This window comes from Salvia splendens, chromosome 14 (genome assembly GCF_004379255.2).
Source record: "Salvia splendens isolate huo1 chromosome 14, SspV2, whole genome shotgun sequence".
Lineage (NCBI taxonomy): Eukaryota > Viridiplantae > Streptophyta > Magnoliopsida > Lamiales > Lamiaceae > Salvia > Salvia splendens.
The window spans coordinates 30,226,424-30,242,676 of record NC_056045.1 but is presented as its reverse complement, the minus strand read 5'-3'; the positions used below and the strand labels follow the sequence as shown (position 1 = coordinate 30,242,676).

The 16,253-nt window shown below is 35.5% G+C and overlaps 3 protein-coding genes across 3 annotated transcripts; 1 reads left to right on the top strand and 2 right to left on the bottom strand.

The window, feature by feature from the left end:
* The first annotated feature begins 658 nt into the window (after nt 1-658).
* LOC121764782 (probable CoA ligase CCL5) lies at nt 659-2,781 on the top strand. The gene is made up of 4 exons (XM_042160805.1): nt 659-2,098; nt 2,183-2,250; nt 2,400-2,502; nt 2,582-2,781. The coding sequence occupies exons 1-4, from the start codon at nt 701-703 to the stop codon at nt 2,705-2,707; spliced, it is 1,695 nt and encodes a 564-aa protein (XP_042016739.1). The 5' UTR covers nt 659-700; the 3' UTR covers nt 2,708-2,781.
* A 199-nt stretch (nt 2,782-2,980) lies between these two features.
* Nucleotides 2,981-8,729, bottom strand: LOC121763364 (acyl-CoA-binding domain-containing protein 6-like). Its single transcript, XM_042159366.1, has 14 exons — nt 8,571-8,729; nt 7,846-7,951; nt 7,594-7,671; nt 7,392-7,511; nt 7,156-7,222; nt 6,969-7,030; nt 6,325-6,464; nt 6,090-6,216; nt 5,205-5,319; nt 4,999-5,087; nt 4,791-4,874; nt 3,698-4,018; nt 3,556-3,615; nt 2,981-3,409 (listed from the first exon to the last, which is right to left on the bottom strand). Exons 2-14 carry the CDS (start codon nt 7,939-7,941, stop codon nt 3,248-3,250), a joined length of 1,521 nt encoding a protein of 506 aa, XP_042015300.1. The 5' UTR covers nt 7,942-7,951; nt 8,571-8,729; the 3' UTR covers nt 2,981-3,247.
* Nucleotides 8,730-9,890: 1,161 nt separating this feature from the next.
* On the bottom strand, nt 9,891-12,320 carry LOC121763670 (probable small nuclear ribonucleoprotein F). The gene is made up of 5 exons (XM_042159731.1): nt 12,181-12,320; nt 11,198-11,285; nt 11,021-11,058; nt 10,459-10,523; nt 9,891-10,179 (listed from the first exon to the last, which is right to left on the bottom strand). The coding sequence occupies exons 1-5, from the start codon at nt 12,184-12,186 to the stop codon at nt 10,110-10,112; spliced, it is 267 nt and encodes an 88-aa protein (XP_042015665.1). The 5' UTR covers nt 12,187-12,320; the 3' UTR covers nt 9,891-10,109.
* Nucleotides 12,321-16,253: the final 3,933 nt, after the last annotated feature.

Genomic DNA, 16,253 nt, shown 5'->3' with positions numbered 1-16,253 from the left:
CTAACTTGAGTTGATGCATCTCTACTATGAAATGAAGACTGCTAATTACCAATGGCCGGCCTAGAGAGAGCAGTGGGGTACCTAAAATTTTCAACGGTATTTTCTTATCTTTCTAATAAGAAAAAAAATAATTAAAATTTCTGATTTGGTCTGACATTGTTGGTAGAGGTTGAAAATTTTATGATTTTTTAAGTTTTAGCTCATTAGGTCATCACATCAACCTCTACTGGATCATACGGCCGCAGTGAATCCGTCAGTGCCCGACCTCGCCAGTCACCAAGGCGCACCGCGCAAACCATATCATCGCCGAAATAATCTTAATCGATTGTGTTCTTACAATCCTACCTGGTCCAGCTCCATAGGTTTAAGGATACCAGCTATTGTATCGATATACGGCCGATGGGGTGGTGACACGTCACTCCTGATCAACATAATCAGACAAGCTTGGGCGGCAAAAATGTTGATCTTCTTGAAAATGTCCAAACACTAAGAAAAATGTCGCTTTCTAGACAAAGACAATATTCCAAAGGAATAAAAAGTGAATCTTAATTGCAAATATGAAGCTGTCTTCACCTCGTTATAGCCGGCAACTAGCAGAATGCGACATGTTTTTAACAAATATTTAACAAACAAACATCATACAAAATGAGGAAAATTATTGAAAAAAATGGCATAGAACATACTGAGTGAGAAGAGGCTAATGGCAATGGCCACTATGGAGGAAGAATCCCTACAAAATTCTCTACACTTTGATAAGAAGTGTGGTTTCGATTCGCAAACCGGAATCTATCATTCCTTGGTTCGTCTCAACGAACATCAAAAGATCCCAACTCAGCCTAATCTTGACATAGCCACATACGTGTTGTCGCATTTCCCTCCGCCGGAGGAGGCTGAGAGGCGTGTTGCGCTCATTGACTCCGATACCGGCCACCGCGTCACCTATGCTCAGCTCCAGCGGTCCATAACCCGCCTGGCTGCTGGTTTGCATCACGGGCTTGGGGTGAGGAAGGGCGATGTGGTGTTCGTCTTGTCGCCTAACTCGCTGCTGTATCCAACCATATGTCTCGCTGTGCTCTACATCGGTGCCGTCATCACCACTGCTAATCCGGTTAATACTGAAGCGGAGATCATCAAGCAAGTGCGTGATTCAGGTGCAATCCTAGCCATTGCTGTACCCTCGGAGATTTCCAAGCTGTCTTCGGCTGGAGTGCCTGTTCTCCATACTTCGCGTGGTGGAGGAGGCGGTCATCTTTCTGTTGAGGAGCTGATCGAGAACTGTGAAGCTTTGGAGATTACAGAGGCAAAGCCGAATCAGTCCGAGACGGCAGCAATTTTGTACTCGTCGGGGACTACCGGAACGAGCAAAGGAGTGGTATTGACTCATTCCAACTTCATCTCAGTTGTGACAATGATGAAATGGTCTACCCAAGTATCCAAGGCCAGTGATGATGTGATCTTATGTTTCATACCTATATTTCACATCTACGGCCTAGTATTTTTCGCGCTGGGATTGTTCACCACGGGCAACACGGTCGTGCTAATGAAAAGATTCGATTTCCAAGCAATGCTTGAAGCTATTCAGAAATACAAGGTGAACAACATACCTGCTGTTCCACCAGTGATTCTTGGTCTGGTTAAGCATGATACAAGAAGGCATGACTTAACTTCCTTGCGACGAGTGGGATCAGGAGCGGCGCCACTGAGCAACGAGGTGGCTGAGGCGTTCAGGAAGAAGTTCCCTTGGGTTGAGCTTAGGACAGGCTACGGATTAACTGAGTCTTGCGGAGCTACTACCTACTTTGCTACTGATAAGGAGGCAAAGGCTCGCCCTGGCTCATCAGCAAGACTGCTCCCGTATTTCAGTGCCAAGGTGGTGGACCCCGAGACTGGAGTGGCGCTTCCGCCTTTCAGGGAAGGAGAACTCTGGTTAAAGAGCCCAAGTGTGATGAAAGAGTACTTGGGAAATAAGGAGGCAACTGCTGTAACTTTTGATTCGGAAGGGTGGCTTAAAACAGGCGACCTTTGTTACTTCGATGATGAAGGATACATTTATGTCGTCGACCGGATCAAGGAATTGATCAAGCACAATGGTTATCAGGTATTATTTAGTCACAACATCTAATAAAAGAGTGTTTCCATTTAAAACTACAGTTTAGATAACTAAACTGCTGCCATAATGCAGGTGGCTCCAGCAGAGCTGGAAGCAATACTAATAGGCCATCCCGAAATAACCGATGCAGCAGTCATACCGTGTGTTTCCATATACCTTCAATTAACCCCTTCCCCATCCCCAAAACACAAACACACACAAAGTGCAGAGACGCAAAAATGCAATACACGGAATAATCTATACATGTCGAGTTTATGTAATATTCTAACGCGGTAAGAACATTGTGCAGGCTTGAAGATGAAGCTGCAGGACAAATACCTGTCGCATGTGTGGTCAGAGCAGCAGCTGATAAGTTAACAGAAGATCAAGTCATACAATTCATTAATAGCCAGGTATTCACGAGACCAGCTCTTCTGTCCCTTCTGCTGAAACATGATTATAACAATCAGAAACTATATCGACAATTCGCAGGTAGCGCCATACAAAGCGATTAGGAGAGTAAGTTTCATCAATGCCATACCGAGGTCTGCTGCTGGCAAAATTCTGAGAAGGCAATTGATATCACAGAGTAAGCAACAGATGCCTTCCAGATTATGAAGTAGCTAAGAAGCATCCTGAACCCGCAGTGGGAGGATTCTTCATCTGAATTTTCAAATCGAATCATTGTGTTTCTATATATATATCATGTAATAAAGAAACTGCAATGTCCAAATTTGTAATAAAAAGGTTGTTCTAGCAGCTCAACTCTGTTCAAACTACCTTCCAATAGTAAGCATTGCCTAAGAAGTGTCCAAAAAGTATATTCTCGAGCTGCGCATAATGTTGTTATTCATTTTAATTGGAAGTTTTACATTGAAGATAAAGACAAAATGAATGAATCTAAATGTTTAAAAGTCACAAAAAATTACAAAAAGACTAGTGATTTGTGTTGTTCCAAAGTATTTCAAGAGAAACAAAAGTTGCGTGAATGGGGTGAAGATAATCCATTTCATATATAGTTTTCTACGCAAAGACATTCTACAATGGGAAAAAGTACTTCAAAATTCACTCCATCAAGCATAGTGATTGCAGTCGGACAATCATCACGTTTATGGACTCGACTGCCCTTGGCAACTTCATCTGTTCTGAGCAACTAGCTTATCCAGCAACCCACTTCCAGATACCACCAGATCGCTGCTTCTGGACTTCTGCGTGCTCCATATCACTTTCAAGTGCAGATTTTTCCATCCTAAGTGCTTGAACTTCCTCTTCTAATGATGGAAGTGATTCAAGCACCTTCTGCAGCTCTGCTATTTGTGCCTGGAAATGACGTAAGATATCGATTAATTAGATATCAGCCAGAACAATTATTATACCAGTCATCCTCGGCGGGATGGGGGCAAGTTCAACAGAGTTGACATGACCCAAAAAAAAAAAAGAAGAGAGGATGCAGATAGTTGTATGACCTCTAGGTTGGCACATCTTGACCTCTCCTGAACAAGCTGTCCTTGCACCGAATGTAATTCCTGCATCCAGTTCTCGATGATAAATATTTTTTTTACAGCAACAATGATGCAAAGAGTTTTAAACAATATTCTGGCACCTAACCTTGGACAACTCAGCATGATTTTCGTTTATCTCTTCAATCTTTGTCTTGATAGCAGAGTTGTCAGCTGTTATCTCAGCAAGTGACAATTCCAAAGCCTTCTTTTCCTCTTTGAGTGAGTTAATTTCAGCTGAGATATCCTTCTGGGAGGTATCCACTGGGATTATCTTAGAATTTGAATCTTCTTTTTCACTGAAACTCGACAGTTCAGGTTTTGCCAAGGCATATGCAGTAGTTACAGAAGCAGCGGCAGCGGCGGCTGCTGGTGATTGCAAAATCTTAGGTTGCAAATAATCCCTAGGTTTGACCCTCATAGCAAACACCTATACACGAAAGGATACACCAAACCTACTGGTTAGTTTGAGTTAAAGCAGAAGGAAAACAGGAAAGTGAAAGTATTGAAAAAACAAATAATGTAAATGATTAAAAGAAAAGGTAGAAATGAAGAAGTATCCCTCACAACATACACGTAACTATACAAAAGATTTTCATATTTTATTTAGAGGTTGTTTGGGTACTGCACAGATAGAACTTACTATGATAAAAGATATATATAAGCTTCAAGACTCAAGAGCTTTGCCAAAACACCCCACTCATACACAAAGGTTTCCTACACAAATAAATTAATTTTTCTCATATACTCCTTCCGTCTGCCATTGGGAGTCTCATTCCTTGGCGGCACGGGTTTTAAGAAATGTCAAGAAAAGTGGGTAGAAAAAAGTTAAGTGGAATATGAGTCTCGCTTGTATATATTAGTTTTAAATGAAATGTGAGTGGAATGAGTTAGTGGAATGTGGGACCCTATTACCATTTAAGGTAAAAGTAACCGGGACTCCTATTCGCGGACGGACTAAAATAGAAAAACGGGACTCCTATTCGCGGACGGAGGGAGTAACATTTTATCATCATACTTCCCATTTTTGTGTCCCCATGGCCCATGGTAAACTTACACGTCCCATAAAATAGACATACTTCTATCATATAAAGATGGAACTTCTCTTAATTGTAAAACAAACAAATAGACAAATTCACCAACATCTAATTGTAATCACTCCTGGTATGAAGGTAGATCTTGTACAATCACAAAAAAAGTACCTCGTTGTGATACTTCCCATTATAGCCGCCATACGTGATCAACACGTTCTCACTCCCAAGTGATGCAGATGCAATGCTGAGACCCTGTTTTATGTTTCACATTAAAATCTCATGCAAACAATAAATATATTTAATACCAGTTCTGCAATCTATAGATACAGCTCAAATGACAATATGACAAATTAAATACACACAGCCAGTGAAGTACCTCACTAGCTAGTGGATCTCTTCCCTTCACAGAAGTAACCACAGATACAGCAAGCTTTGACATATTTATAACAATGGTCTCTAGGGAACCTGCAAGAAACATGGTGTGTTTCACAACTAGTCATAGAAAAACAGAAGCACAGACTAATGTGAGAAGGAAATTGAAATGTTATGACAAAACTCGACCCTATATTAGATTTCACCCACCACTTTTGTTATCTCCACCACCAACTATATACCAATTTCCATCAACTGCAACACCAGCATGACCAGCCCTAGGAGCAACCACATCACCCTGCAATTGTGGTTTGGACCATTCCATCTACAATAAAAGAATTGCAGTCCATTTAATATTCATCTTATTAGCAAGTAACAATCGGGTATTCAAGAAAACAAATCCCAAGGACCTCACCCCCTCCTGCAAATCAAATGCCTTTAGTTTATTACATAAGGTCTAGAAAAATAAGGATCTTTTTATTATCTTAATATTTAAAGGCACTATTGTGGACAAGTTGTAGTTTCCTCATCCGCCATGATCCAAAAAATTACCTACATTTGCCTTTTTTTGGGGGGGGGGGGAGAGAAGAAATATGTAACTCAGTCCCACAATGGTATCGAACAACATATGCAATTAACTAAATTAGTTGGGTCACATGAGTTACAAATCATTTCTCCCATTACTATTGTTTGGTAGTCCTAAAATATGCAGTAAACTAACAGATCTTGGAGATACATTTAACAAGAAAAGATATCATTTGAATGTAACAAGAAACAAATAAACAGGCATATGAACATTTGTGATAAAAAAATAGAGATGTTTTGAAAACAAACTCCATGTATGCATAGCGCATAGCAACACTTGGCCACAACCTGATTTAGTTTACGATTTTCCAAACAGTAAAAGGAGTCCCTTGGGAGGAAAAACTAAACTCAACCAAGAAGCAATATGCTAAAGGTTCACTTGCATATGGATTTCTATTTACTCAGTTAATTACTTCTTATAAGGAAAATTGGGAAAGTATGCTCGCATGTCATTACCGAGGCTGGATCAACATGGACAGAAATATAATGGAAAGAAGAAGGTAGGCTCACTGTTTCTAAGTCCAGCACATGAAGGTCATTGTAAAAGACTGAATGAGAGCATCCACCAAATATGAAAAGATAGCGATCGGCATGTAGAGCAGCTGCATGATCAAATCTAGGGGATGGAGGTATCTGTCTGTCAAAGTAAAAAACAAATATTAATTGGAATTCATTGATGAAATGTATATAGAAATCAGCAATTTGAGTAGATACAGTAACGCATTGATTAGATAAAGTAACGTACGTGGTCTCAACAGCACTCCATGTTTTTGTCTCCAAATCAAGAACATGAACATCATTTAGTAATCGTCTATGGCGGTCTTCTCCACCAAACATGATAATTTTAGAACCAAACTGTGTAACAGACTGTCCACTCCGAGCTACCTAATGAAATACCATGATAATGCCTAACAATTACATCATTGAAGGAAAATAAATAAATAATAAACATACATACAGTGTCCACTCTGAGCTGCCAAATGAAACACCATAAGAACACTTAATAGTTACATCTGTGAGGCAAAAACGAACCCCCAAGAAAACATTTTATACAAAATTAGAAACTACATAAACTTTGTTTTATCCACATGACTCATATTAGCAAACAAGGGGCACGTTTAGTCGATGAATGGAAAACTAATACTCCCTCCGTCCCACAAAAGATGTCACACTTGTGGGACAGCACGGGACTTTATGAGGTTTTGTTTCGTGTGTTAGATGGAGAGAGAAAATATAATTTTTATATTAATGTGAGAGAACTTTTTCCAAAAATGGAAATGTGACATCTTTTGTGGGACGAACAAAAAAAGAAAGTGTGACATCTATTATGGGACGGAGGGAGTATGACAAAGACAAAACTTTTAATGCGAAATCAAAGAATCAGTTTACCGGAATATTTCCGAAGGTCTCAACAACACCGCAAGTGTATGATTCAAGATCAATGAACCGCACTACAGAGTATATAGAAAAGACATAAGAGTCAGTACTGGATGAAAAAAAAAAACAAATTAAACAAAGACAAAAATGTTAGTTCAGCATAATCAAGAGTTTAGCATAGTAGATCTTAAAAACAAACCAACGACGGTGTCACCACTCTCCTTTGTGAGGCCAGCAAGAAGAAGAAGTCTTCCATTCCACACAATCTGGAGTTGGGAAATTAACTCTATAGATCAATTAGATATATTAAAATATAAACTAATATTACTTCAAAACTATCATGGCTATTTGCAACCAAAAATTAGAAAATATGATGAATGGTAAAGGAGGAGGGCATATAAAATGCATAAAAGATGAAACATCCAAACTGATTACCATGCTGTGACCCGAGGTTGCTGGGAAAGCTCCAAGTTTGGCACCATCTGTACTTTTATCATCATTGGCTTCCATGTTCAGTTTGATACTTGACCACATCAAGTTTTTCAGATCGAACACCTAAAATCATGCGGAAAAATTAATAAAACATAAACCCCAATCAAAAATTCATGAGTTGTAAGCAAGGAACAGTTAGCAATACCTGTATATCAGATAGGTATCTACCATTGCGGCTTCCACCCATAACGTATAACTTCTCTCCCAATACTGTTGCGGCATGCTGTAAGGCAAGGACAAATATATATTGGGAAAAAGTACATTAAACATATTGTGAATAGCAATCAACGTTTACAAATTTACAGCTTTTTTCAATAAAATGAAAGCAGAAGAGAAACTTAAAACAGGAAAAGGACAGTTGAAAATCCAGAGAGTTCAATTTTCTAGATAACTTTACTTTGTACCGAGCAGCAGGCCGCTGGCCATCTACCGGGAGCGCTGCCCACTGTTCATGGTTTAAATCCAAATGCCAACTTTGATTGTCCATTCCCATTGCAGGTGTCCTGCCACACCAGAAAAATTATCAGTTCGGAGAAAAAACAAGCATTAGTTACAGTAGTACACATAATCTATCTTTTCTAGACTAAAAACCTAAAAATGAGAGAAAGTATAGCTATTTATTATTGAGGTTCGAAATGCAGCTTACCAAATCTATATCTCAATAGATAGTAAATTTGGTTACATTTTCCAAACAATATAAGAAAGGAATGATCAGCAAATTTCACGAAGTTTCAAATCCCAAGTTAACTCTAATTTCTCAGTTTCACAATGTACATAATTGGAATACTCCCATTCAGCTGTGGACTGAGCTAATTCGAATTCAAAGCAACACACTCAGCTGGATTAAAACTCCGTACACGGTCATCAAACTCCAAAGCACACTTACAGCTGTGATTAATTAGATCCAGCCACTGATCAAAACCAAGTATCACAATCACAAAATTCTCATGATCGACGCTCATTTCCCGGTCTTCAGATTTCGAAAATTCACATGATAGATCAACAATACGCAATAATCAAAACGACAAAACAAAAATCATCGCATGAAATGCCGCCAAAAAACACAGAAATTGATCAACTACAGGGGGAAAAATTCAGAATTCGAAACAGCAGAAAGCTTACGAGAGAGGTAGGGAATCGGATCCGCGCAGTGGAGAGAGATCGGACGGCTGAGATCGCCCGATCTCGAACCGGGACAAATGGAGCAGATCGAGGCACCGACGAAACCGAAATTTACAAAGCAGTTGAGCTCTGGTTTTAATGGATGAGGGATTTTTTTTCGAACAATATGTTGAGAATTGATAATTTGATGCAAGTCAAAGGGGTATAATTGTCATTTGGATAATAATTTCCATTTTATAACAATGCTTTCTTATATGTGGGTTACAATCATCGTTTTTTCTAATTAGTACAATGCTAGATTATACAAAAATAAATAATTCGAATTACTTCATTGGGGTTGTTTACTTGTGAGAATTATATCTGGAAAATTAACGAGTAATTAACAAAATCTTAACATGATTTTAAATTATCAATCATATTTTACTAGTATTATTATTAGCAATCAATAATTAATTACATTGATCTTAATGTAATTGTTAAAACTATAGATAATAATAATAATAATATAAGTTAATTCATTTATTATAACAATTATTAAGAAAATATTAATTTAATTTTAAAATTATGATTTCGATTGTTATTATTATTACTGCTTCAATTAGTACACCTATTAGTTAATTCAGTTATTATAACAATTACTTAGTTGAACATAAATTAAAAATCCTACCAATTTTCTTTGATATTTTCAAACACATGACAAATGATAAGTAATTTATTAGGAATCATGTACCTTGAAATTATATTCCAATAGATCATAATCTTTAATAGTAAAATTAATTGGCCTTTTGGAGGAAATCGGATTTATGAGACTTTTATCACGATACATAATTTTCCATTTTATTACATTCCCAACTTTGGCCATAATATAGGTATGTAGTGTTTAAAATTTCAAAAATAGGTAGTTTGGTATTAAGTTTGACAAATCAGTGAGGTTTGGTATAATTCCATAATAAAATAACTTAATTAATTACAGTACCAAATTTAATCAAATTCTGATTATATATAACAGTCTGATTTAAATAACTACTCCATTACTTAGTACGCATACACATCAGATCATCTTAATTAGTAGACATAGATCATGTCATTAAAATGCGTACACAGTTGAACAATGATATCATAAATCACAAAGTTTTGAAAATTGTGTAATTCTCACATAAATATATACTATATATATATATATATATATATATATATATATATGTGGGCAAACAAGAAAATCATGATTTGGTGATAATTGAACCCATTGCAAAAAATATGGGCAAATTAATTTTCTATCCAATAATTCAACCGAGTAATAACGAACCCTAATGCACCAAATGAATTCAAACTCTCATTTTTTTCAATTTTCTGGACTGATATGTGACAATTTATAACAAAATATATCCCTTCAACAGCTCACGTGCATAAATTTTACATGAACAAAGATAGAATGCATGTCAAGTACAACTACTACACAAATGATAGAAGCTTGGGAGAAGTGCAGATGCAAGATCAACCACCAGTTCAATTAGGCATACGATGATACAATCGGTCAGACTAATCACGGTCAGCATCTTCGATCTCTTCATCCTCAGGCACACCGCGAAGATACAGAACATTATTGCATCTGCACAAGATAACCCAAAAAGATTTCATCAGCTAACTGTATTTCTCTGAGAACTATATTGCTTCGTAAAGCCCAACTGCTGAACAGAATATTCACAACTTAAGTAATAAATTCCTCAAAGGAACAAATGTTCATATGAAAAATTAAGACATACTGTATTCTATGAGAACTGAGATAGTGAGAAGTAATAGTAGTTTGTGCGAAGTATATTAATCTATCTAGTTTCATCCAAGTATGTGTATGTACTTAGAAGATGATTGGAGAGAAGATGAATGGAACCTGATCAAGATTTCTCCAAGGCTTCCAGTGCACTGCCCATCAATGTATTCCTCAGCATTCGCAAGCTACAAAAATAAATGATTAAGCATTTAATAGCTATATGTCAAACAATTTTGACCGTTTTAAGGTAAACCACTCAATTGGATAAAATACTATCAAGCTATATAACCAACAGATTATGTCCTTATTCAGTTTCTACATTCAATATAAAAATATTTTGCTTGTATAACATAAGTTTAGAACAGTGAAGCTTCAAATTTTTCCTGTAAATAAATGCTATAGCAGAAACTAGCCCAACAAAATTCACATCCATTTAGATGGGGAGTGAATTTATGCAGGGAATTACTAATTGTCAGGTGTAGGACGGAAGTTCCCACTTTCCACTACAGAAACATTCCATCAAAATAAAAAAGAACATACATTTTCATGTCAGAGTATAACCTACAAGCTAGGTAATTGTCATATTTCTCATCACATCCAAATTCGTATCAAGTACTGTTGTTGTGAGTTAATATACAATGTAGCAAATTATAGGTTGATGTTTTAATACAGTACTAGGTACCTGCAAGTTCATGTATGAATCCACAGAGACGAGGAAACCTGGAACACAACAGAAATAGAAAATTAATCTTCTCAGTGATATAAGAATGCCAAATATTTAATATATGAAGGAGAAAAGATAAGAGTAACGAAGAGGTATTCATATTATTAGAAAAATCAATCCCAAAACTTTAGTAACCTTTGTATTCCATTCCCCATTTGAGTTTGACCATGACAGGCTTCCCAGTCAAATTGTTCAAGAAAGGCTTGGGGTTAACTGGCACGGTCTGCAAGCAACAACCAAAAATATTTCAGAACACAGAAATTTATCATTATGCCCACACACAGATAATCTCTGCATACTATATCAAGTTGACACAATGGACCAAGCCATGCTGACTTAGTGAAACCAAGAAAGACGTAAATAAAACCGGAAAAGAAAATTGGCAGTCTTTCACTCCTACCAACTAATTATCCTTGATGCAATGGCATGGGGTTTATCTCTAAAGCAGGAATATGAGTTGACAATACAAGCTGGAAATAAATAGTGTTTTGGGCATACTTAACCTAAAAGAATCTACACCTAAGAACAGGTATGTAGATACATACACCACCTAAACCAGAGCATGCAGTAAAAAACAGTGCTAAGCAAGATGAAACTCATCTCCACTCAATAACCATAAGTTGAAATACGGACTGCAATGAAAGACGGCATTAACATTGGCGAGTTTTGGATCGTTCAGCTGAGGTTAAAACTCCTCAATGTCAAACACTATGAGTCTATGAGCTTTCCAAAGGCAAAAAAACAAACAAAAAATGTAATCATGTCAAACAGAAAGCAGGAACTCAATCAACTCATAATTTAACTCGATTAAGTTGCTCAATCACAGTGCATTTTCAGAAACCCTTGAATTTTCGCCTTTTCTTCACAGCAAAAGCAAGAATTCAAACGAATCCCCTATCTCGTATAACAACACGCTATTCATCAGAAAAACGAAAACAAGCATCGTAAGCATATAAAACCGAAGCAGAAAATGGAAATTCCAAAGCCCCTATATCCACCCCTCCCCCCAATTTTGCTCTCTTCGTTATTTTTTCTAGCCTTCCATTTCATGAACGGTTAGATCTGAATAAACATACACAAACACACAATCAATATAGTGAATAGGGAGGGGAGCTTACCGCCATGGGAGAAAATTTCTTGAGCTGGGAGGGTTTAGGGTTTTGGAGATTGACAGTGGCGAAACCGACGACGTATCGTCGTAGTATATATGGAGAAGGGTATAAATAGCAAATAGGAAAGAGTATAACTATAATGCCCGCCCCCCAACAAAGTGTAAATTTAGATTAGGGTAAACTGATTCTCAAATTTTATAAGAGCATCAGCAATCGCGGACGTCCACGCGGAATTTCCACCAGTGTGCGGGAACTCTGAGGCGGACGTCCGCCATTGCGCGTCCTAGGCACGGATACGAAATTCTGCGAAGGAATTCGCAGTTCCACGGCGTTCCGCGGAATTCCGTGGAGAATTCCGTGCGGACGTCCGCCACGCCCGAGGAAATCCGCTTTTTTTCGTTAAATGTTTTTTTTCGATTCCTATATATACATCCCGTTGAACTTCATTTCATTTGCACCACTTGTATTAATAAGTTTCTCTCTCTCAAAATACCTTTTTTAGTAATTATGTATTTTTTTTAATGAAGTATGGTTTTTTTTTAAATAAAGTGGATGCATTTTCTCCGTATTCGCGTCGAAATTTTAATTCCGTAAATTGTTTAATTTCGAAAATTGTATAATTTGTGAATTTATGAATTTTTTAATGTTGGAATTCCGTCGGGAATTCCGCAGGGAATTCCGCTACTGTGCAGTGGGAATTCCGTATGACTTGGCAGAGCAGTGGGAAGTCCGTATGACGTGTTTTTGGGAATTCCGCCGTGAATTCCGCTCCACTGCTGATGCTCTAAAGTTAGATTTATTATGGTAATATTATTCATAGTATTTTTTTTAACTAAGTAACTTTGTTTTATTTGAATTAATAACATCGTATAACTCACCAGCAATGATGTTCATTTATAATTTTACAATTGTGGTATCAGATAGAATTTCATCATAGAATAATTATGAACAAATTCAAAATTCTTACTTTTCTCGATTGAAAATAGTACTCCGTGTATACCCCTTAAATAAGGGGTATTGTTCTATTAACAAATATAATCCTTTGTTTAAAATATATACACTTCAATATTTATGTACAGTCTATTTGTAAGCCCAATGGCCAATTTTATTAATTATCATAATTTTTGTTGCCAAATCCAATATTATTGCACAGTAATAATGTTAATAAGGAGTGCTAATATTAAAAGCAATTGGGCCAAGCCTACTAGTTTGGAAGGCAAAATGATAATGACCCAATTTCATTAACCTAGTCCAGTTTAACTGTATTGGGCTTGTAGCGATATAGCTTCATGAGTTAGGCTATAGTAATAATAAAATAATATTTTATTTTTTTAGATCAATACAAACAAAATTGAGTATATACCTTCTTTGTTACTGAGGTTATATCAAAGTTAATTTACAAAATATATTCAGATTTTGTGAACTTTACTGAAAAAACAAATGTATTATGATAACAGAAAAACATCTTATCAATTGATTTAAACATGATAGACTCAACATAATATTTGAATGAAAAAGTATGATTATTAAGGAGAATTCTCCTAGCAGAAGGAGTTTTAAATCTAATATTTGGAATAAAAAATTGCACATCGTTTAGAAGAAAAAAACGTGTCATGAATTATATATTGAATTTCATTAATTAGTATATTTACGAACTATGTGTTTATGCATTAACAATAAACAAATACACTTAGACAAATTCATGCGCAATTAGAGATATGATTAAGACATGCCGACACATTGATCGAAAATTGTCAATTTTGACCTTAATTGATTTGTTCAAACAATGAAATGAACTAATCGAAAACGCGCAATAACAATTTCGATAAATACTACTAACACATAAATGCTTATAGTATTAATTAATAATGATGTGACAAAGAATTCCACTATAATTGATTTCAACCTCAAATTTAAAACCGATACCTTGGTGGTTGACATTAAAATCATATAGTGTGTATATAATACATACTCTACAATCATTAATTATACAGTGTGATTAGTGACAGATCCAAATTCAAAAATAAAAATAGCATATTTTCTGTCTTTGGGATAACGTTAAAGGCAAATGAATGGAATGAACATGGAAATTTTACGTGTAGATAAGGGCTAATTAGTCGTAGGGGTGCCCCCACCTGTGAAATATATATTGTATGCAGACATAATTTAAAAGAAAAAAAAATTGTGATGACTTGAAATCTCGACTATAGTATCATTTGTTATTCTTAAATAATTGAATTTTTCATTTTCTGCCCAAGAATAATTAACCTTTGAAATCTATGAAAAAATTTATAATTGATTTAGCAGTGGGTGACATTTTTTTTTCGGTGGGTGACAACAAAATCATATAATGTGTACACAATATGAAATCATATTTGTATAATAATACAAAGATATATGTAGGCATTTACCAACTGTAAAGTGCAAGTAAGCATGGGTAGAGAGAGGCATGTGGGCACACAAATAAAACTTGGAATTGGAGAAGACATTTGTCAATCATAGAAGACTTATACCAAAACCCAATACCTTTTTCACTTATGAACAAAAGCATGCTTATGAAAGAAAGCCCCACTAACCTACTCACATTCTAGACAAGGAATTTTGGTTGGTGTGTATGAGAGAGGAGTGAGAGAGAGAGCGGTGCAAAATCAGAACCGTAAATTTATTTGTCAGGTTGATTATGGTTCTGTTTTTCTTCGAATTATGAATTTAATTGTCAAGTCGATTATACATGGTTCTGTTTTTCTACGAATCGAAATTCACCTCAGATCCTTAAATTAGATGGATTTTGTTTTCCTTAAATGAATCAGCTACATTCCCATATTAGAAGACTCCTATGGTTTTATTAGTAAAAGACTAGACACCTCCTATTATTTTTTAATTTATGAAACTAGTATAATTATTTTATACGCATCGGTTGAGGAAAATGATAAGAACACGATATATATATTTTTTGATGGGATAAGAACATGATATATTAGGTGATAACTCTTTATCGTTTTCAATTCAATAATTAGGTCTATAGATGCCGAATAATATTATTGATATTAAATTAATATTTTTTTTTGGATATGCTTTTACTTGGCATGCGCCAATTTATACAAAAACATGCAAATCATCAAATAATTACAAAAGGAGTATATATGAATAGTTTAGTCCCAATAACTATTGTCATTAATATTTATAATCACATTGGAAAATACTTTAACAATATAATTATATCTCTCAAATAAACATAGCTTTTTTGGTACGTAAACACAAAGTCCATTGGTTAATTTTTTTATTGGGGGATAATAAAAATGTGGCTTGATTTGGATACGCATAAAAACAATAAATTGTAAAAAAGTCTTACCACTATCAAAGATAATTCTATAGATTGATGACCATCCACGTTTCTTTACTAGTACGAGGCATTGACCTTTTGAGATAATATTTATTTGACAAAAAAAATTAATAATGCTAACATATTGCAATTTAATCAATGAAAATCAACTTATATAATTATTTTATATGTGAACTTAAGATCGTACATGTCCATCAAGAAATGTGATGTGTCACAATACCAACGCATGATATGAATAGATACATTTTATGCGGTTTAAAATTTTCTTAAAAGTTCAAGTTTATATCTACCAATTCCGATTTGCAATTTGGCAATTTGTGTGGCTTGTGTTGTATGTAGTAAAGCAATAAAACAATATAAGTATGAGATATAAAAGGTAAATCATAGAAAAATTATGAAGTTTGCTTAAATTTGGTTGGTCCAACGTCTTTAAAAATCTGTCGAAAAATTTAGGTTGTTTGGATTCATTCGTAATCATATATGAAGACGATTTTTTGGTGAAAATGTATATAAGGAGTATATGGTATAACATGTAGGAAATCATACATGGACGTTACCAGCAATTCAGCAAAGAATTAGACAACTATATTTTCTTATGAAGTATAACTGCTAATAAATCCAAATTTCATGTTTTAAGGATGAATTTGACCAAATTTTATAACTGTATCATAAGTACTAGTACTATTTATCCTAAGAAAGTTTCTAGAAATATATATAAGATTTTCCATTTTATCAT

Coding starts and splice junctions, on each gene's coding strand:
- LOC121764782 (XM_042160805.1), top strand. CDS start 701: ATGGCAATGGCCACTATGGAGGAAGAATCCCTACAAAATTCTCTACAC. Junction 2,099..2,182: donor TCAAGCACAATGGTTATCAG/GTATTATTTAGT, acceptor GCCATAATGCAG/GTGGCTCCAGCAGAGCTGGA. Junction 2,251..2,399: donor ACCGATGCAGCAGTCATACC/GTGTGTTTCCAT, acceptor AACATTGTGCAG/GCTTGAAGATGAAGCTGCAG.
- LOC121763364 (XM_042159366.1), bottom strand. CDS start 7,941: ATGGGAATGGACAATCAAAGTTGGCATTTGGATTTAAACCATGAACAG. Junction 7,512..7,593: donor GATACCTATCTGATATACAG/GTATTGCTAACT, acceptor GCATGATTTTAG/GTGTTCGATCTGAAAAACTT. Junction 5,320..6,089: donor ATGTGCTGGACTTAGAAACA/GTGAGCCTACCT, acceptor CTTTTATTGTAG/ATGGAATGGTCCAAACCACA.
- LOC121763670 (XM_042159731.1), bottom strand. Junction 10,524..11,020: donor ATTCATACATGAACTTGCAG/GTACCTAGTACT, acceptor TTATTTTTGTAG/CTTGCGAATGCTGAGGAATA. Junction 10,180..10,458: donor CTTGGAGAAATCTTGATCAG/GTTCCATTCATC, acceptor TATCTTGTGCAG/ATGCAATAATGTTCTGTATC.